The following is a 21100-nucleotide window of genomic DNA, read 5'->3' as shown; positions in this document are numbered from 1 at the left end:
TAAATCACAAAAACTTTACATTTTCTGTAAATTCTGTGAATCTCAGGCAGCTCGACTTGCGTGAAGTGTTTCCAGCTGGGCGTCGTGCACCTGGAGTCGAGTGTTTTAACCGATGCATGAAACTATACATTTTTAGACATAAGTTGTAATGGCCGCTGTTTTCTTTGTGAGTGTTTATTACACGGTGTGCTGCGGGGAAAAGCCTGTTCTAACGTTTGAGACTAAGGTTTATTTTTTAGCAGTGTGGTTATATTAAATATAACAGAAAGAGAGAACTTTAACAAATTAATATAGCCACTACAGTGGCCATCAAAACGGTGAAAAAATATTGCCGTAAACAGTTTATTTTGCGACACCACGAAACAAACGATAGCGTAAAATGAAACATAGACGTTTTTATATCGTCATCCGATATATATCGTTATATCGAACAACCCTAGTTACTCTATTGAGAAAACTGACCAGGAAGTGAATTCCCATTTGCTCCTTTTAAATCCACTCATCTGCCAAATTGCTCTACATGAATGATATGACCTGATGTGATGAAGTCCACAAGGCTTGGCATGTTTGTTGGTATGGCCAAATTGATGAAATTGAGACTTGTCATCTATTTCCCCGAGTCATGCCTGTGCCACATCGAGTCTGCAGCTCAGAGAGTAAAACGGCCTCTGTTTCTACTCTGGTCGAAAGAATCCACGCTTCGTACTGATGTCCACAATTCTTTTATTCCTCTCACAATCATGGAGCACCGTGAAAACTAGAAACAAGTAAAATAATATCAATAGCACATATGATATTCATCTCAGCCACTTATTTCCTTTCACAAAGTGCACAAGTGTTAAACAAATAACAGCATAATGATTTTTACCGTGTACGTCTTGTAAAACCAGCAGTAGAAAAGTTGTACATTGCGAAAAGTCCGCCGTGTTACCTTCTGTCTTGTCTCTCCCGCGCACAACTTCCGGTTCCCGCAACTCACAGGAAGTGACTACTTCACAATAATATTTTAACAGAAACATTTCTTATAAGAAGGATATATCACTGGATTCATAGATTATCTTTTCCTACTGCAAATTAGGGCTGCCACGATTAGTCGACTAGTCACGATTATGTCGACTATTAAAATCGTCGACGACTAATTTAATAGTCGACGCATCGTTTGAAGCTTTGTAAGATCACAAAGGACGCAGGAATGAGTAGTAGGATTTAAGAGTGTAATAACGGACTGAAACAGAAGATGGCAGCACTGCATGTACAAGGATGCCAGCTGCCGTTAAACCCCGAAGAAGAAGAAGCTGTGTCCCAGAATTCATAGCGCAGCCCAGCATAGTTGTCAACAATGGCGGCAGCTAGTTAGTTTTAACTTTACTCTTATTATTCTTTCTGGGTCACAAAATAAACGTTTAACATATTTTCAGGCGAGAATGTAGCTGTGTAAACCTCAAATATCTGCTCAGTTTATCAAGACACCACATATTTTCAAAAGCGCTCCGACGTTTTCGGAGACGTCTGTTACCCACTAGCTCGTTAGCTAGGCGGGGGCAAGGCTAACTAGAGCCGTGAGAACACCGGACTCCCGGCAAATCGTTTTCAAACCCACCGCCGTCTTTCGCTAGTCAGGTTAAACATGATATATAAGTCACTTAGATAACTTAAAAATGTTATTGTTTGGCTTTCTTTAGTATTTTATTTGTTCCTGAGTAAATCGGTTTGGCTGAGATTAAAGTTATAGTTTTTGCACAGCTAAAACTGTCAAGCAGACAGCTGATTATCAGAAGTGTGAGACGCTGGAGAATATACTCCGGTGTCCTGTTATATTTTAGAAAGCAAGGAGTTTATTAAACTTCACCGAAACAATCTGCAAATTGTCATGATATGAGTGAACAGTTGTTGTTTAAGGTGCAGTTCATGTGGAAGCCACCGGAGGGTGGTGTGGAGATAATAAAAAAGTGATGGCTAAAACCTAAGACGGTGTCATGTCTGCTCCCTGAAGTAATATCGTAACATGGTGTCAGAAGTGAACTGATAAGGCTATAGAAGAGTGTCGCACACATGGAAGGGCTTAAGCCGCCAGCTGGACTTGATTTGCTGCAAGGGAACCTCTCGGAAAATTGGAGACTGTTTCGGCAACGGTTCGAGCTGTATCTCGCGGCTACAGGAGGTGCTAGCAAGCCACCCAAGGTACAGTCTTCACTATTTCTTCACGTTGCTGGAGAGGAAGCGGTTGAAGTGTATAATACCTTCACGTTTGCGGAAAATGGTGATGAGCATACACTGACGAAAATAATGGAGAAATTTGAGGAATACTGTAGCCCAAAGAAGAACATAACCTATGAAAGGTACAAGTTTTTCACGTGTGTGCAAGGGGATATGCCAATTAGCCAGTACATCACGGAGCTAAAGCTAAGGGCCAAGTCATGTGAATTTGGACAACTGCAAGAATCCCTCATCAGAGATCGGGTAGTGTGTGGAATTACATCGGATGCAATGAGAGAAAGGCTGTTAAGAGAAGATGATATTACTCTCGAAAAAGTAGTTCAGCTTTGCATTGCAGCTGAGACCACAAAAGCTCAAATCAAGCAAATGCATGAGGAGGATCAAAATGCTCAAGTCTCTGCACATGAAAGTAAAGACGTAGATGCAGTGAGACATAAGCAGACATGCAAAAAAGACAGACAAAGTAAGATGAAACTGAACGACAAAGACCAAGCAAGCACGTTTAATTGCAAACGATGTGGAACTAAGCATGCATTACGCCAATGCCCTGCTTATGGCAAACAGTGCAAGAACTGCGGGAAAATGAATCACTTTGCCAGAATGTGTAGATCGAGAAAAGTGCACACTGTCGCCGATGAAGCTACGGATCAGCAGGCAAGTCTGTTCATTGGAGCTGTAAATGCAAAAACACAGACACGAACAGATGAATGGACTGTAGAAATAAAAGTTGGCCACAAACCTGTGAAATTCAAACTTGATACTGGTGCACAAGCCAATGTGGTTCCCTACAGTCTACTACGAAGAATAGGAAATAAGCAAATGCTTAGACCCACAAATGTCAGGTTGTCAACATACACCGGAGACAAAATAGCAGTTAAAGGAAAGTGCACTTGGGCAGTGAAATACAAAAAGAAAAGTTTTGCTTTGGAGTTCATTGTCGTAAAATCAGAAACCAAGCCAATTCTGGGAATTCAAACATGTGAAGAAATGGGACTCATCAAGAGAGTGATGGCACTGAATAAAAGTGATGAAATGGACATCTTCAAAGAATTTGCTGATGTGTTTGAGGGGATAGGTTGCCTTGAGGGAGAACACACCATTCAAATTAATGATAGTGTGGCACCAAAAGTTCATCCACCGAGAAAAATCCCCGTCACTTTGAGAGAAAAACTCAAAGTAGAACTGGACAGAATGGAAAAAATGGAGGTGATTACAAAAATTGAAGAGCCTACCCAGTGGGTAAATCCAATCGTCGTTGTGGAAAAGGCTACTGGACGACTGAGAGTCTGCCTAGATCCACGTGATCTCAATACAGCAGTCATGAGAGAGCACTACCAGTTGCCAACAGTTGAAGAGATAACGAGCCGACTGGCAAAGGCCAAATACTTCACTGTGCCGGACGCAAGCTCAGGATTTTGGCAACTTAAATTGGATGAAGCCAGCTCTCGTCTCTGTACATTCAACACACCTTTTGGTCGTTACAGATTCCTTCGCCTGCCTTTTGGAATTAATTCAGCTCCAGAAGTATTCCACAGGACGGTGAGGCAGCTGTTTGAGGGGATTGATGGCGTCGAGACATACATAGACGACCTTTTGATCTGGGGAGAGACTAAAGTACAGCATGACGACAGACTGAGGCAAGTGCTGGAGAGAGCAAGAGCAAAAAATTTTAAGCTGAACAAAGACAAATGCAAGGTAGGCCTGGAGGAAATTAAATACCTTGGCCACATCTTCTCGGCAGATGGTTTGAAACCAGATCAGAGCAAGATAGAGGCAGTAAAGAAAATGCCTACACCAGAGTGCAAAAAAGATGTGGAGCGATTTCTGGGTATGGTGACATACCTAGCAAAGTTCATTCCAAACATGTCACAACACACAGCGCCATTACGCGGCCTTACCAGAGATGATGCTGCATGGCAGTGGGAAGGTGAGCATCAGCACGCATTCAACAAATTGAAAACAATTCTTACTGAAGCTCCTGTGCTCAGATACTATGATGTACAGCTTCCAGTAACACTATCTGTCGATGCTTCTAAAAGTGGACTCGGTGCTGTCTTACTACAAGATGGCAAGCCAGTTGCTTATGCATCACGCTCATTAACAGAGACTGAACAGCGTTATGCACAAATAGAAAAGGAGATGTTGGCAATTGTGTTTGGTGCAGAGCGTTTCCATCAGTATGTGTATGGCAGAGAAGTGAACGTGGAGTCAGATCACAAACCACTAGAAGTGATAATGAAAAAGCCGTTGAGCAGTGCTCCAGCAAGAATACAGAGACTCCTAATGAGACTGCAAAAATATCAGGTACAAGTACAGTACAAGCCAGGAAGTGAAATGTACATCGCAGACACATTATCCAGAGCATATTTGCCAGTGACCAGCTCATCTGATAATGAGATAGAAGACCAGGTGCACATGGTAATTTCCAACTTACCTGTGACAAGTGCAAAACTAAAGGAATTCAGAAAGGAAACAAGGAATGATATGACACTGACTAAACTTACAGAGACAGTTCTGGATGGATGGCCAGAAACAAGAAACCAAGCTGCAACAGAAATCCAAGCGTATTGGAATTACAGGGAACAAATTTCAGTAGTGGATGGAGTTCTGTTCAAAGGAGAGCAGCTTATTGTTCCTGCAGCACTGAGAGCAGAAATGCTAAAGCGCATTCATGAGGGTCACTTGGGTATTGAAAGCTGCCGACGCAGAGCGAGAGAAGTACTCTTTTGGCCTGGAATGTCACAGAGTATCACAGAGATGGTGAACTGCTGTGATGTGTGCAGTACTCACCAGAAACGACAGAACAAAGAACCACTACATCCACATAGTGTTCCTGAAAGACCTTGGCAGAAGATAGGTGTGGACCTATTTACTTTTGACCAGCAGGAATATCTCCTCTTAGTGGATTACTATTCCAAGTTCATTGAGGTTGAGTGGCTGAAGTCAGACACAAGAAGTGCAACAGTTATCACTCATCTTAAGTCACAATTTGCCAGACACGGGATTCCTGAAACGGTGATTTCAGACAACGGACCACAGTTCAGCTCCCGTGAATTCCAAGACTTTGCAAAAGAGTGGGAGTTTTGTCACAACACTACGAGCCCCCACCATGCACAGTCAAACGGAATGGCAGAGAGAGGAGTACAAACAGTGAAACTCTTGTTAAAAAAGGCAAAAGCCGAGGGGAATGACCCGTATCTATCATTAATGAATCTGAGGAGTACACCGTTGGAGGACATTGGAGCGTCACCAGCCCAGCTGCTAATGGGTCGACGCATAAGAACAAGACTTCCAACAACATCGCAAAGATTGAAACCCCACATGGTCACTAAGACAGTGCAGCAGTTGTTAGAAACAAGACAACAGAAACAGAGAGAATACTTTAACCAAGGAACCAAAGCACTTAAGCAACTGCAGGTTGGTGACACTGTCAGAATGTGGCAACAGGGTGTATGGAATCCAGCTCAGGTGACAGGTTTATCTGAACATCCAAGATCTTATGTTGTTCAGATGCCTGATGGACAGACATATAGAAGGAACAGAAAGTTTCTAAGGCAGTCAAGGGACAACCAAAACGTAACACAGCAAAATGAGTGTGATGAAACACAGGGACAAAGTGAGATGGACATGCAAAGTACAAATGTCACTCCCACAGAGTTTCCAAGTTCCCCACCCAAAACTGCGAGTGGACGTATTGTTTCCAAGCCCAGAAGGCTTATTGAGGAATAAAATGAACATTATGTTTTGAGCACATGCTGTGATTAAAAATAAAAAAAAATAAAAAAAAGTGTTCACTAGAGAGAAATGTGAGTATGCCAAGAGGCATTTTTTTTTCTCCCTTTCTTTTTTCCCTCTGGTCATGGGCCTTGAGTGGTGTTGTGAGTTACTTTGTTGTTTGCCCCTGTTGTTGAAAAAAAAAAAAAAGGGGGATGTCATGATATGAGTGAACAGTTGTTGTTTAAGGTGCAGTTCATGTGGAAGCCACCGGAGGGTGGTGTGGAGATAATAAAAAAGTGATGGCTAAAACCTAAGACGGTGTCATGTCTGCTCCCTGAAGTAATATCGTAACACAAATTTCATTAAAAATTAATAAACTACCATCTTGTCTTTATTTTTAGTTAGCACAAACACTTCAAGCTGTAAGCTAATGATAGTTATATAAGACCAGATGCTGCTGGTGCAATAAGCTGTACGCTGTATGTCCAATGGATGATGATCTGATTAGTCGACTAATCGCAAAAATAATCGGTGACTAGTCGACTATCAAAATAATCGTTTGTGGCAGACCTACTGCAAATGTACACAAGCATGAGAAGCAAATAAAGAAAACAAATAGAAAACAATAACGATCTCAGATTCACTTTGGTGTTGTCATGGCAACCCACACAAACATTTCAGCTACAGCCTCCATTTAAAATGAATCCAGTTTCAAATTCAAATTCAAATTTTATTTGTCACGTACACAGTCATACACAGTACGATATGCAGTGAAATGCTTGGACAACTGCTCGTGACCTAAAAAAAAAAGGAAAAGGCTATGAATAAGATAGGAAATAAATATGAAAAATTAAAAAGGGTAAATTTAACTAGGAAGGAATAAAATATAAATTAAGGTTAAAAATGAAATAACTGCACAACACAAATTAGAATGAAGGGTAAATTTAACTGGGAAAGAATAAGATAAAATATATAAATTAAAGTTGAAAATAAAATAACTGTACAACAAAATACACAATACACAGTATAGAACTATATAAGAATGTATGAAGAAATATAAATAAATAAATAAATATATACACAATAACAGCAGCTGTACAAGTATTAACTGGAAATGAAGAATATAGTGACCAGTGTTGTGCAATCCACATTATGTCTTGTGCAGTGCAAATATGCTTAAAGTGATTTAAGTGATGAAGTGAAAACAATGTCCAGAAAGTCCAGTGTGTGTGTAAGAACTGTATGTGTGGGTCAGTACTGTGTGGTGGTGTGATTGAGAGACCGTATCGCCTGCGGGAAGAAGGTCCTCCTCAGTCTCTCTGTGTTGGTCTTCAGGGAGCGGAATCGCTTTCCTGACCTCAGCAGAGAGAACAGTCCACTCTCTCCACTGGGCACTCGTTGATGACGGGGGTCTGGTAGTTCCTCTCCTGCTTGGTGCTGAAGTCCACTATCAGCTCCTTTGTCTTACTGACGTTTAGAAGGAGGTTGTTCTCTGGCACCAGTTCTCCAGATTCCTAATCTCCTTCAGGTAGGCCGTCTCGTTGTTATCAGAGATCAGGCCCACCACAACGGTGTCGTCAGCAAACTTGACGATGGTGGTGGAGCTGGTAGGGGCCACACAGTCATATGTGTACAAAGAGTACAGCAGGGGGCTCAGAACACACCCCTGGGGGGCTCCAGTGCTGAGAGTGGTGGAGGCTGAGACATGTCCGCCCATCCTTACTGCCTGTGGTCTGCCAGTTAGGAAGTTGGAGATCCACTGACACATAGATGAGCTGAGTCCCAGATGCTCCAGCTTGGTGGTGAGTGTGGAATCAGAATCAGAATCAGAATCAGAAACTTTATTGTCATTGTCATGAGAACAACGAAATTAAGAATGGTCCCCGATCATTGCATCATCCCTAGCAATATCAAAATATAAATAAAACAATAAAATTCAATAAATAAAATAGATAGAATACTTAAAATACTAATAAGATATAACAGTAAAACATTCACATACATTCCCACACACATGCTTCAGACCGTGCATAGATTAACACAAGAGTGGCGTGATAGACATTTTTTTGTAGTATTCAGATGTGTTATTGCAGTTGGATAACAGCTGTGTTTGAGTCTATTAGTCCTTGCTCTGATTGCCCTGTACCGTCTGCCTGAGGGCAACAGTTCGAACAGGGAGTGGCCAGGATGTGAGGTGTCTTTTATGATGTTTTGGGCCTTTTTAAAACAGTGGGCGTTGTGTAGAACTTCCAGTGTGGGGAGAGGGCAGTCAGTGATCTTTTGGGCGGTGTTAATGATCCCTTGGAGTGCTTTCCTCTGAGCCCCTGTGCAGCTAGTGTACCAGATGCATATGCAGTAAGTTAGAACACTCTCAATGGTGGCTCTGTAGAAGGACACCAGCAGTCTCTGTGTGATGTTATTCCTCCTGAGAATTCTCAGGAAGTACAGTCTCTGTTGGGCCTTTTTCAGCAGCTCGGAGGTGTTCACACTCCAGGAAAGGTTCTCCTCTATATTGACTCCCAGGAAGCGGAAGCTTGCCACCCTTTCTACACAGTCCCCATTTATGAATAGTGGTTGGATCTCTGCCTTTTTCCTTCTGAAGTCTATTATGAGTTCTTTGGTTTTTGAAGTGTTGAGGAGGAGGTTATTGGCCTTACACCATGACGTCAGCTGCTCCACCTCGTCTCTGTACGTAGACTCGTCTCCCTTGGAAATGAGCCCCACCACTGTGGTGTCATCTGCAAATTTCACAAAGATGTTGCTGTGGTGGCGAGGAGTGCAGTCGTGTGTGTAGAGAGAGTAGAGCAGTGGACTGAGCACACAGCCCTGGGGTGAGCCAGTGCTGAGACTCAGGGCTGAGGATGTGTGATGGCCAACTCTGACTCTCTGTCTACGGCCCGAGAGGAAGCTGTTGATCCACATGCAGGTGCTGTATGGAAGCCCCAGGTCTTGTAGCTTGGCCACCAGTTTGTGTGGAAGGATGGTGTTAAAAGCTGAGCAGTAATCCACGAAGAGCATCCGCACATAGCTACCATGCTCTTCCAGGTGAGTTAATGCAGCATGGAGTGCTGTGGCTACAGCGTCTTCCGTGGATCGGTTTGCTCTGTAGGCAAACTGGTGTGGATCCAGGCTGCGGGGCAGGGCTGCTGTGATGTGTCTGCGGACCAGCTTCTCAAAGCATTTCATTACCACTGGGGTGAGTGCCACCGGTCTGTAGTCATTCAGGCCAGTGATGTGGGGCTTCTTAGGCAAGGGGACTATGGTGGAGGACTTCAGGCAGAGTGGGACAGTCGCCTGTGCGAGGGATTTGTTGAAAATCCTGGAGGGAATTATGGTGTTAAATGCAGAGCTGTAGTCTATGAAGAGCATTTTAACATAATTCCCCCTTCTAGTGTCCAAGTGAGTGAGTGATGTGTGGAGGAGATGAGAGATGGCATCGTCTGTGGAACGATTTGGACGGTAAGCGAACTGTAGTGGGTCCAGTGTGTCTGGTAGTGAAGAAATGATGAAGTCTCTGACCAGGCGTTCAAAGCACTTCATCACTACTGAGGTGAGGGCTACAGGGCGATAGTCATTGAGAGAAGCAGGGTGGGGTTTCTTCGGGACAGGAACAATGATGGACTCTTTGAAGCATGTGGGGATCACCGACTGAGATAAAGAGATGTTGAATATCTCAGTGAACACAGGAGCTAGCTGGTATGCGCAGTCTCTGAGGATACGACCTGGGATGCCGTCTGGTCCTGCTGCTTTCCTGGTGTTCACTCTCTTGAAGGCTCTCCTTACTTCATGCTCGGAGATGACGAGCACGTTTCCGGTGCTGGCAGTATCTTCCTATCTGCAGCCGTTAGCGCCGCTAACACTAGCATTGTTGTAGTAGCATTTAAACTATGTAGCATAGTTTAAAGCTTCCGAGCTGCCGTCACCTTAGAAATAAACAGCAGGGTGAAGTAAAGTGAAACGCCCACTTTTAGATTGATGATGTGCCACAGTGCCACCCGTGAACGCGCAGGAGAAACCTGGGTTAACTTAGCAAGTTAACAACCAGCCTAGTGTGGTCGGTTATCCTGATCAGCGGTGTTAGGGTAAGTGAATCCACATCACAGAAACGTAACCCACTTCGCCCTGGGCTCAGAGCGGTTAGTTATCACATGCTGCAGAGCTTTGTGTTTGTTAGCTGTTCTTTACAAACTCATATATTTTAATAGAAATGTAATTATGGAAGGATGGAATAGGATATAAGCATCCACGGCGCAGGATTTACACGGATGCGTTTCAGATCGTCTCTAAAGCCCAGCTCCGTCCTCAGCCAATGAAATCTCGCTGTGCAAACATACCGAGGGTGACGTGTTGCCCGCTGATGGATTTATTGCCCACCGGCAATCAAACTGTTTGTGCTGCTATTTGTTTATTAATTTATTGCGCGGGGTCGTTCTCCTCTGAGGTATCACTTTCGATTTTCGTCCCCCGGCGGGAGCGCGCAGACAGACCCACAGAAGAAGTGTGCGCCCGACCCAAAGCATGCATAAACAAACACATCGCCAGACGGCACTGAGTTGACCTGTAAGTTTGTTCAGATCCTGCTGATTCTTATTAAAAGAGAAATAATGAGGACGAGGAGCAGACACTGCTGAGTCTAAAGACTGCAGATTCATGTTTACATTATGTGAAAAAGTGAAGGTTTGGCTGTAACTGTGTGGGCACCGCTAATCTCGTGATGCACAGGTCTATACAAGCCTAGATGCTAAACATTTTTCTGTTTGTTTGTTGGTTTGTTTGTTTTTTAGATATTATTAGATAGACCCCGTCTTTGTCATTTAGTTCATGAAATAATGAAATAAAGTGACTCATCTGTGAAAAAGAAACATTAACATTTCAACATTTAGGGAGCTAAAGGAGTGCAGATAAATGCTCAAGAGAATGTGTATTTGAGCGTCTTTCAGCACACAGTTATTATAATGTTATATCTGATTATCAAACTCTAAACATGTCCATTTGCTCACTTAGGTTTGACAGTCTCACTCTGTTTGTTCTTGCACATCCACCTAAGGGTGCAGGGAGATCTTTGAGGCTGTGCGGCGCATGACCAGTGGAGAGCTCTGCCTGCAGCACTGAGCTCTTTTAGAAGTTAGCTAAAGACTTAAATACTAATGTTATGGCGTGTATCATCCCCCAACTGAACCAACCCCACTCTGCACGTGCGTGGGCGCGTGCTTTTCCCCCAAATCATGACTATGCTCACTCATTGTTTAATGTTTAATTGCAATTAATTTTGTCAAACGCCAAAAGATGTTACTAGCATGTTTTTAATTTTTTTAAAAATTGTCGATCTAAAAATGTCTCAGTGACAATAACAGCAAAAGAGTGGACATCTGTTAGGAGCATCTGTAATGGGATAAATTGTGTTTTTTCATCATTCAGACTGTGATGTGATTACATGAAATGGTCCCTTCAGTATTGCTGCTGTGAGAAAGAAGTTTTGACACATACTAGTTTTTAATAAAAGGTTTGAAACAAAAACTGTAATATTCTCTTTTGGCTGGATGGTTTTTGTTTGTTTGTGTTTATAAGTGTAAATTATATAGTCGGTGGTAATACAATCAATTTTACTTTTCATTGTCCATGTTTGTTTGATAGTCACATCTTCCGACAGAGTAGCGCTGTCGACAAAGTAAAACAATCCCGTGAAACTTTATTTTTCTGCTGTATAGTTTTGTTACTAACCACGCAGTGGTTAGTGCCACACAGTAAGGTTGAATCCACCGGCCTGCCGGTGCTGTCTGTGTAATCTCTGGCCTGTGTGGGTTCTCTCTGGGTACTCGGGCTTCCTCCCACAGTCCAAAGACATGCATGCATCGGTCTGGTTAATTGGTGAGTCTAAATTGGCCTGAAATGTGAATTGTTGTCTGTCTTTATCTGTCATGTCAACCGTTCCTTTAAACCTCAGCTTTCAGCATGCAGAGGGGTTTCCAGGCAGGCCTCCTGCTCCTGCTTGTCCAGCTGTTCCAGGAGGGTCCGGGAAACATCCCAGCCATCACCCTGGCTGTCCTGGGATTCAATGTGTACCTGTACGTGTTTCCTCCTGCTCCACCACTGAAGGTAACTCCCCACTGTAACATTATATTATATTATATAGATTTATGTCTATTTATGTCTGTCTCCACGTTGGGTGAGTGCTGAGTATTTGCATATGTGTGCATTGGAGGGGTGGGGGGGTCGTATCTGTGTGTGCCTGATTGTTTGTGTCTATATGTCAGGTCAGGTATCAGACGCCACCTCTCTAGGGACATCTCAGGCCCTCCAATGTATGGAGGGCTACACCCCCCGCACCACCACCATCACTTCCCCTGCCAGTGGGTGGCAGACGCCCTCAGACATCATTGAATGGCCGTAGCAATGGGCCAGACACCCCATACTCCCGTATCACCTCCCACAGGACACCCTGAGGGACACGGTTGAATGCCTTCTCCAAGTCCACAAAACACATGTAGACTGGTTGGGCAAACTCCCATGCACCCTCAAGTATCCTTGAGAGCATAAAGAGCTGGTCCAGTGTTCCACGACCAGGACGAAAACCGCATTGTTCCTCCTGTATCTGAGGTTTGACTGGCGGACAAACTCTCCTTTCCAGCACCCTGGCATAGACTTACTGAGAATTTGAGGTGTTTATTTACACACATCTCTCTAAAGGTCTCAGCCACAGCCTTTTATTTAGGATGAGGTCTAGACTTTGACTGGTTTATTGCAGCACCTTGATTCTTTTCTTTTGTTGCTTTGTTGTGTTGGGATCATTGTCCCGTTGCATGACCCAAAGCTTTAGACGTCTGACAGATGGTCTCACATATGACTCTAGAATACTTTAGTGTACAGAAAAGTTCATGGTCTCTAGTCAATGACTGTAAGGTGCCTGGGTCCTGTGGCTAAAACACAAGTCCAACTCTCACTTGCTGATGATCAGTTAACCAATGACATTTGATAGCAGCACCTCTCTGCTACTTAAAGTGTACCTGTTGGGACAGAAATTAACCTGTCGTTTTATAATTAGTTCATGAACAAAACGTTGAGTGCAGCGATTGCATCTTAGACTGACTTTCTTCAGAATCAGAAGTTGTTTTTATTAGTAATAAGCAGGAGAACCAGAAAATGGCAGGCATTCGGATGACAGGCAAAAATATATAATTAAGTCATAAAAATTGAAGATTATCTTCCCGGTTGAAGAGAATCATGTCTTTAATGATGAAACAACGAGTCTGAACAAAAAATGGAAAAACCCTGAGGTGAGCCTTTAAACAGAGAGACAGGCGAGAATTTTGTTGAATAATTTAGCAACAGAAAGAGGAAACTGGATTTAAAAAAAACAAACAGCCCACATGGCGGTGCTTCTGTGACAGCCAACACCTGCATGGCTGCAAACAGAACTGACAAACTGGTTTTTGTTCATGGTTTTTCTGCTGACGAATATAATAAAAGGTGTGCAGGAGCATTCTTCATACTGAACCATCAGCTGAAGCATCCTGCCTTCAAAGTCGCCTGTCAATGATTTTGGATTCACATTATTGATGTATTAAAAAGAATCAAAAGCATACGACTGTTTTTACTTTGTGTCCAGGCTTGCATGAGCCTTGATCAGGTGTACCGAAATAAAGAGTGGCGACGCCTCTTCCTGTCCCCCCTGCATCACATCGATGATTGGCACCTTTACTTCAACATGGCGTCCTTCCTGTGGAAAGGCATCAGGCTGGAGCGACGTCTGGGTGGACCTTGGTTCCTGTACCTGCTGTCAGTCTTCTTTCTGCTCACTGGATTGGTGTACCTGCTGCTGCAGGCGCTGATGATTAAGCTCATGGAGGGCACGGATTCTTCTGATCCATTATTGGAATATGTGCAGGCTTTCAGCAGAGAGTGTGCTGTCGGCTTCTCAGGTACAAACTCCCAGCAGTAGTAGTGATTCAAAGGAAGAAAATCTAGATGTATGTATAACAAGATAAGATAAAAAAGTACTTTAAGTAACTGTTAAATAAAAAAGCGAAGGAGTGATCCATCAGCACCAAAATTATCAGCATAAATTTTTTTAGACGTGATTAAATATTAACTTTTGAAGTATAATGTAAAATTTTGGTAGTTGAATGTGTTGATCTGTGGAACCAGCATCCCAATACAGGAAGTCTGGATTGGCTCTCTGTTCAAATAGACCAGTCACTGATCCTATGGGTTGTACCCGGTAGGCAGTGCAGAGCTTGGATGCAGATGGGTGAGGGCACTAAATTCTGACTGCCCCTGTCCTCCAGATGTCCACCCTGCCCTGCAGACCCGGGTAACCTTGCAGGCCCACTTTCAGGCCACCAACCACACCTGTTGGGGCAGCTCCCCTCTAGATCAGTGCTCTTGGAATATGACTGGGTTTAGTTTAGTGACCTTGTCCACAATAACATTTAAGTGGATACTGGTGAAACGTGAATAAACTCAAACACTAACAGAAACCAACTAAGACCAAGGATCCTAATGACCTCATACAAGTTAAAGATACAAAAACACAGATGAATAAAAGACAGCTAAAATACTTAAGAACAAAATGAATCAACTAGAAAAAAAACTAGAAACAAAAACAAAACGTAAATCTAAAAACAATAAAATATACAAAGGAGAAAAAAGGCCAAAGCCAAAAGAAAAACATTTTTTTTAAAAACTATAAGAAACTCATAGTACAGAAATAATAATATACTACAATCCACTCAATAAGAATTCTAAACCGTGTCGGGAGTATCGGAGCAGTTGAGACACATTTTTTCTAAACACCGGGTGTCTCTAGCTTTTAAACCCCAAAACATGCGCCAAAACTGGTCCACCCCAAGGATCGGCTCCCCCGACACGAACAGAGTAACACAGTGTACGCTGTTAAGTGCCAGGAGGATTGCCAGGATTTATACATCAGGGAAACCAAACAACCTCTGGCAAAGCGGATGGCACAACACAGAAGAGCCACCTCGTCAGGACTCTGCAGTCTATTCACACCTACAGGCCAGTGGACACTCTTTCAATGATGAGGATGTAACATCCTGGACAGGGAGGAACGCTGGTTTGAGGGCGGAGTCAAGGAGGACATTTACGTGAAAAGGGAAAGACCATCTCTGAATCGAGGAGGGGGCCTAAGGGTACATCTGTCACCATCTTACAATGCTGTGATTGCAGCCATTCCCCAACTCTCTGTGAATGGTACTCATGGTTATTGATCAGTGGTTGTTGATCAATGACCATGAGAATTTGCATAATTAAGATTAAGGAACTGACCTCCCTGCTCATTGTTCCTTCAGTGGGCTGGTTTCAGTCATTATGCAAATGTGCTGTTTATAAGATTGAAACCTGTAGTCAGCTGAGTCTGAAGACGTCACCTGGATGAGTGACGAAACGTTTCTCCCACAAAACGCTACGTCCAGATGAACACAATCAACTTTTGGAGATTTTCTTTCCTGGATGATTGAGAATGCATCAAGACGTAAAGAACCAGAACTAAACATGTCTGTGAAGGTTCTCAGTCATCCAGGTCATTGTAGTCTGTTAGACCTCTGCCTTACTACAACATACTTCAAATACAACGAAGGCTTCTACAGACAAAAACATGGCTGTGCCATGGGCTCCCCCGTTGTAGCCAACCTTTACATGGAGGAAGTGGAAAGGAAGGCTCTTGGCTCTTTCAAAGGAAGAGTACCCAGCCACTGGTACAGATATGTAGACGACACCTTAATTAATTACTTAATTAACACCATTAATATTTTGTAGTTGAATGTTTAAAATCCTGCAGCCACAATAAATCCAAGTTATAAAATCAAACAAATATATAAAATAAGTAAGTAAAAAATAGTCTATATTAAGCTAAATACACTAATTTAAACATAATAACTATAATACGTTGCCAGAAGGTGAAACTTTCATCTTTTAAAATGAGAAGATTTGCTGTTTTTCTTCCTCTCAGAGAAACTGAATTCTTTTCATTCTTGGACTAAATATATATTTTCACCTAAATGATTAATCAACTAATCATAACGAGATATTTATAACATTTTCCTTCCTTAATTTTACAACCACATCTGTTTGCAGGGGTCTTGTTTGCTCTGAAGATCGTCAATAACCACTTCAACCCCGGTGGTGTGACGTACGTTATGAATATTCGGGTGTCCAATCAGTTTGCTAGCTGGGTGGAGCTGGTGCTCATCTATCTAATCGCTCCTGGGTGAGAGACTGCTCCAGTCCAAGATGATCACTGAGAAAACAAAATCGATTTTGAAGCGTAGATTTGAAGGCAGCATCTTTTTTTATCTAAAACTGAGCAGATATTTTATCATCATGGTCTTTTTCCCTGCTGCTCTCTTTCAGGACCTCTCTGGTTGGCCACCTGGCAGGTGTCCTGGTGGGTCAGCTCTACACTGTGGGTCCACTGAAGACCATCATGGAGGCATGTGCAGGTCTGAATGCTGCTTTTTCAGTTTGTGTAGCGAATGAATTCTTCATTCTGCAAACAAATAAAACAAAATGATAAAATTGTGTTTTTTACACAGTCATGATCAGCAAACATCACATTAGCAGTTACAGCATGTTGTATTTGTTAACTGTGTGAGCCTGTGTGAAAGAAATCTTTAATACTTATATATGAACCTGAAAATGCTCTTTTCTCTCTCTCCAATCAGATATGATATCTTCAGATGGAGTTACTTCACGCCAGCGTTCATACTACAGCTTTTCAGGTACAACAGCAATGTTATAGAAAACATAAAGGATCCACTGTTTTATAGAATATGAAATAATCCAGTGAGAAAGACTGTTTGTTCCGTTTTCTGGTACAGCTTTTAAAACCTGGGTGCCCACTTTCTGAAAGACGAACCACTTTAGGATCCATGATGAGGTTGCCTCAATTTATCTTCAACACTTTATTATTGGAGATAAATTATCTGAATTTCAGGAGTGGGACCATGCCTCCAAACACACCCCTTCCAGGTCTTAAATATATATGACAAGCTGTTCGCTCTTGTTTTCGTACCCAACCTCCCCCTTTTTCAGTTCTTTCACTTCTTCACTTCTCATTAGTACACAAGGATCTGACGGGCCCTGGAGCCACCGCATGTGCCCATGAAGGCCTTCCACAAACCGCAGCTCAATTCTTGATCAAGCCATTCACCTTTATCTACCTAAAAACGCTGCCAAACCTAAGATTAGTGAATGTGCACCTTGCAGTCTTGGACCCTTTTTGCCTTCACAGCAGTCTGAAGAATTAAGGTCACATATTTATTGACTTATTTATTGATTGATTTCTCCTGTTTTGGCTTCCCTTCATTGGCTTCCTGTTAAATCCAGAATTGAATTCAAAATCCTGCTCCTCACATACAAGGTCTTAAATAATCAGGCCCCATCTTATCTTAATGACCTTGTAGTACCATATCACCCTATTAGAGCACTTCGCTCTCGCTCTGCAGGCCTACTTGTTGTTCCTAGAGTATTTAAAAGTAGAATGGGAGGCAGAGCCTTCAGTTTTCAGGCCCCTCTTCTGTGGAACCAGCTTCCAGTTTGGATTCAGGAGACAGACACTATCTCTACTTTTAAGATTAGGCTTAAAACTTTCCTTTTTGCTAAAGCATATAAGATAAGATAAGATAAGATAAGATAAGATAAGATAAGATAGAACTTTATTAATCCCTCGGGTGGGTTCCTCTGGGAAATTCGATTTCCAAAAAAGCACAGCACCGACAGAAGTTACAGAGTTACAGAATATTATATATATATATATACACACACACACACACACACACACACACACACACACACACACATATATAAATACAGAGACAATATAAATAAAATATACAAAGGGGATAAATAGAATAAATAGGAATAAAAAATAAAAATACAAGTGAATTGCACATTTCAAGTATTGAGTCTATTGCACTGTTGACTATTTACAAAAGTATTGCACAAAAGGTATTGCACAGTGAGGTGAAGAGGCACTACAGCTTAGTTGTTCCCCCCTCCTTTGTCCTCCTGTTTCCCCTCCCTCTCCCCTCCAGAGAGGAGTTAAACAGTCTGATGGCGTGTGGGACAAAGGAGTTTTTAAGTCTGTTAGTTCTTGTCTTTGGGAGAAGCAACCTGTCACTGAACAGACTCTTCTGATTGTTTATGGCCGTGTGCAGAGGATGCCTAGCATTGTCCATAATGTCCATCAGTTTCTTTAATGTCCTTTTCTCTGCCACTGTCACCAGAGTGTCCAGCTTCATGCCGACCACAGAGCTAGCCCTCCTGATCAGTTTCTCCAGCCTGGAGAAATATAGTTATATGGATATAGTTAGGGCTGGACCAGGTGACCCTGAATCCTCCCTTAGTTATGCTGCAATAGACGTAGGCTGCCGGGGGATTCCCATGATGCATTGAGTTTTTCCTTTCCAGTCACCTTTGTCACTCACTATGTATTAACAGACCTCTCTGCATTGAATCATATCTGTTATTAATCTCTGTCTCTCTTCCACAGCATGTCTTTTATCCTGTCTTCCTTCTCTCACCCCAACCAGTCGCAGCAGATGGCCCCGCCCCTCCCTGAGCCTGGTTCTGCTGGAGGTTTCTTCCTGTTAAAAGGGAGTTTTTCCTTCCCACTGTTGCCAAAGTGCTGCTCATAGGGGGTCATATGATTGTTGGGTTTTTCTCTGTATCTATGAAGTGCCTTGAGGCGACTTATGTTGTGATTTGGCGCTATATAAATAAAATTGAATTTAATTGAATAAACATCAGTGATGTGACTCTCATGTTGTAGATCTGGTGACTGTGGAGGCCATTCGAGTAAAACTCGCAGTTATGTTCAGGAGACCAGTTTGAGATGATTTGAGTGGATAGAGTTTATAGACACTCAGTACTTTTATTTTTATTAATTTTCTGTGTTGTAACCTTTTCATTTTTACCCAACGTTGCAAGATTTAAAAATTAAACTCAAGTTAGAAACTTTAATATTTTAGTGCACATGTGTGCCCGCAGGATACAGCGGGACCAGACGAGAATACTTTGAAGAGCCTCGACCTGCGGAGGATCACACGTCTGATTATTCTGAGAGCTACATCTCAGGACTGACGGAGGAGGAGCAGATAGAGCTGGCCATCAGAAACAGTCTGAAACATCGAGGCAAGAGGCAGAAGTGACAGTCTTCTTTCACTGCTAAAATTAATACTTAATTTTATAAAATAAATTAGATACATTTGAGCCAAATTATATTTAAAAATTAAACATTTAGCTACAACTTAATTTTTCAGGACAAACCAGGCGAAGAGAAACTGAACATCACCCAGGAGACTCTTGAGGATCTCAGGAGGAGGCGGCTGAGGAGGTTTGAGCAGGAAGTTACCAACCAGAGAAGAAGATTGTAATGACGGATTTTTATTTTCCATTTTTGTTTTTTTTCTCATTTTCACTGGTTTAACTGGGAAGATGCCTCCCATCACTCTCCCTTGTTGCTGCGGGTCACATAAGAGGATTGAATCCAGTCTGATGTCTCATGAAGGTGCGGCCTGCAGCGGTCTTCGAACAAAGACTCCCTCCTAGTTTGGACTTCTTGTATTACTTGGTGACTTTGTTTTCTATTGCATGTCACCTTTGCTTTTACTTCCTGTCTTTATTTTCCTGCTGTCTGGTTTTCTGCCAGCATATCGGTTTTATCTGTGGTTAATTGTTTCCACTTGTGTCTCGTTATTCAGTCTCTTCTGTGTATATTTAGTGTTTTTGCTCCTTGTGTGCCACTGGCTTTTCCCTTTTTGAATTTCACTGTGGGTTTTGCCATTGGTGGTTTTTCATTACTCTGCCAGCTGCTGCAGCTTAGACCTGGATCCTCTCCACCATGTTTAGGCTACTCAGCGTCATTCATGTAGACCTGCACATCTGAACCCAGTGAGCACAGACCTGGTTCACCATCACTTTAATATGTGCCTCAAATTCTGTGTATGTGGAACGCTCCTTTGTTGCCTTCGGTAAGCCATTCCAACATTTAGCTCCTGTATTGACTAAATGTTGTGCACCTACAGACTGCCCCACACTCCCCCTAGCGGTGGCCCTTGTGCAACTTCACAATCTGACTTTTGATTAATAAATTCCTTTAAAGGATGTGGAGCAAGTCTATGTAGATCCTTATAAATAAAACAGGCATACTTATTTTTTTTTTTAAATTATGAAAACTCAGAAACATGTTTTTCCAGAATTTTTCAGGGATAAAATAGCAATGAGTTTTTATCAAAAAGTTTAAGTTTTTTTTGTAATTTCAACTATTTATAACCACATAGTGAAACAATACTCAATATATGATAAAAGTCTTGAACTGTAGACACATCCTCTCTGCATTGATGGTCTGGAACAGTCTGATTTGCTTGAAACTCTGAAGGTTAAATTTTACAAGCCGGATAACTTTTTAGAATCATGTTTAGATGTTAAAGTCGGGTCCAAAGTGAGCACAGCATATTTATACTAATTTACAGCATCAAGCTCCTCCCCTTGAATCCTTGACTCCTCTCCTTGCCTCCTCTGATTTTGTATTAGTCCCTCCCACCAGAGATGAGGAGGAGAGGGGAAACATCCATCCAAAGGTGTCCTTTCTTAAACCGATCTCAGTAAAATTTGACATTTGATACACTTCATCATAGTTTTGTTAACGGGTTTACGATCTCAGGTGTGACACTGCAATGTGTCATATTTAGGAACCCTTTTAATTTAAGGATATCACACATTTTCTTGAATTACACACACAGAAATTGTGGAGGGTAGAAAATGTAATAATCTTAACTGAAACATCATCATAACAGATAAAAAGCACTCCCTGTGTGCAGGGCCTCTTTTATAAAAAAAAAAAGAAGAAGACATTATCAGGAAAGACTCACCTGTGCACCTCTGATTATCACTCCTCCTGCAGCTTCACGATACATGTTAGGATTTGAGACAGCCTTCAGTATGGCTCAGTGAAACACAATGTGTTTAAAGAGGTAAATGCTGAAATGTAAAATCACTCTTTTCTTTTGCATTTGCACTTTTATTTATCTTTTTTTACATGAACTTCTGTATTGTGTGTTTTTACATGTACCATATGTGTTATATAAGAAGCAAAACTCAATAAATAACTGGTTAAAAATACATATACGACATGTTTGGAGACTGTAAA

The 21100-nt window shown here is 42.1% G+C and overlaps 1 protein-coding gene across 3 annotated transcripts; it reads left to right on the top strand.

Annotated features, from left to right (window-relative positions):
* The first annotated feature begins 9928 nt into the window (after positions 1-9928).
* On the top strand, positions 9929-21072 carry LOC101471250 (rhomboid-related protein 4). Of its 3 annotated transcripts, none has more exons than XM_004569655.5 (8): positions 9929-10016; positions 11879-12030; positions 13541-13853; positions 16027-16159; positions 16303-16391; positions 16614-16670; positions 18940-19083; positions 19212-21072. In XM_004569655.5, the coding sequence occupies exons 2-8, from the start codon at positions 11887-11889 to the stop codon at positions 19256-19258; spliced, it is 927 nt and encodes a 308-aa protein (XP_004569712.1). In that variant the 5' UTR covers positions 9929-10016; positions 11879-11886; the 3' UTR covers positions 19259-21072. The 3 variants fall into 3 exon arrangements, with proteins under 3 accessions (XP_004569712.1, XP_076729563.1, XP_076729564.1); XM_076873448.1 differs by lacking the exon at positions 9929-10016 and adding an exon at positions 10190-11802; XM_076873449.1 differs by lacking the exons at positions 9929-10016; positions 19212-21072 and adding an exon at positions 10190-11802 and having other exon boundaries at positions 18443-19077.
* Positions 21073-21100: the final 28 nt, after the last annotated feature.

This window comes from Maylandia zebra, linkage group LG14, assembly GCF_041146795.1.
Source record: "Maylandia zebra isolate NMK-2024a linkage group LG14, Mzebra_GT3a, whole genome shotgun sequence".
Taxonomy (NCBI): domain Eukaryota; kingdom Metazoa; phylum Chordata; class Actinopteri; order Cichliformes; family Cichlidae; genus Maylandia; species Maylandia zebra.
This window is presented reverse-complemented; position numbering and strand designations above follow the sequence as displayed.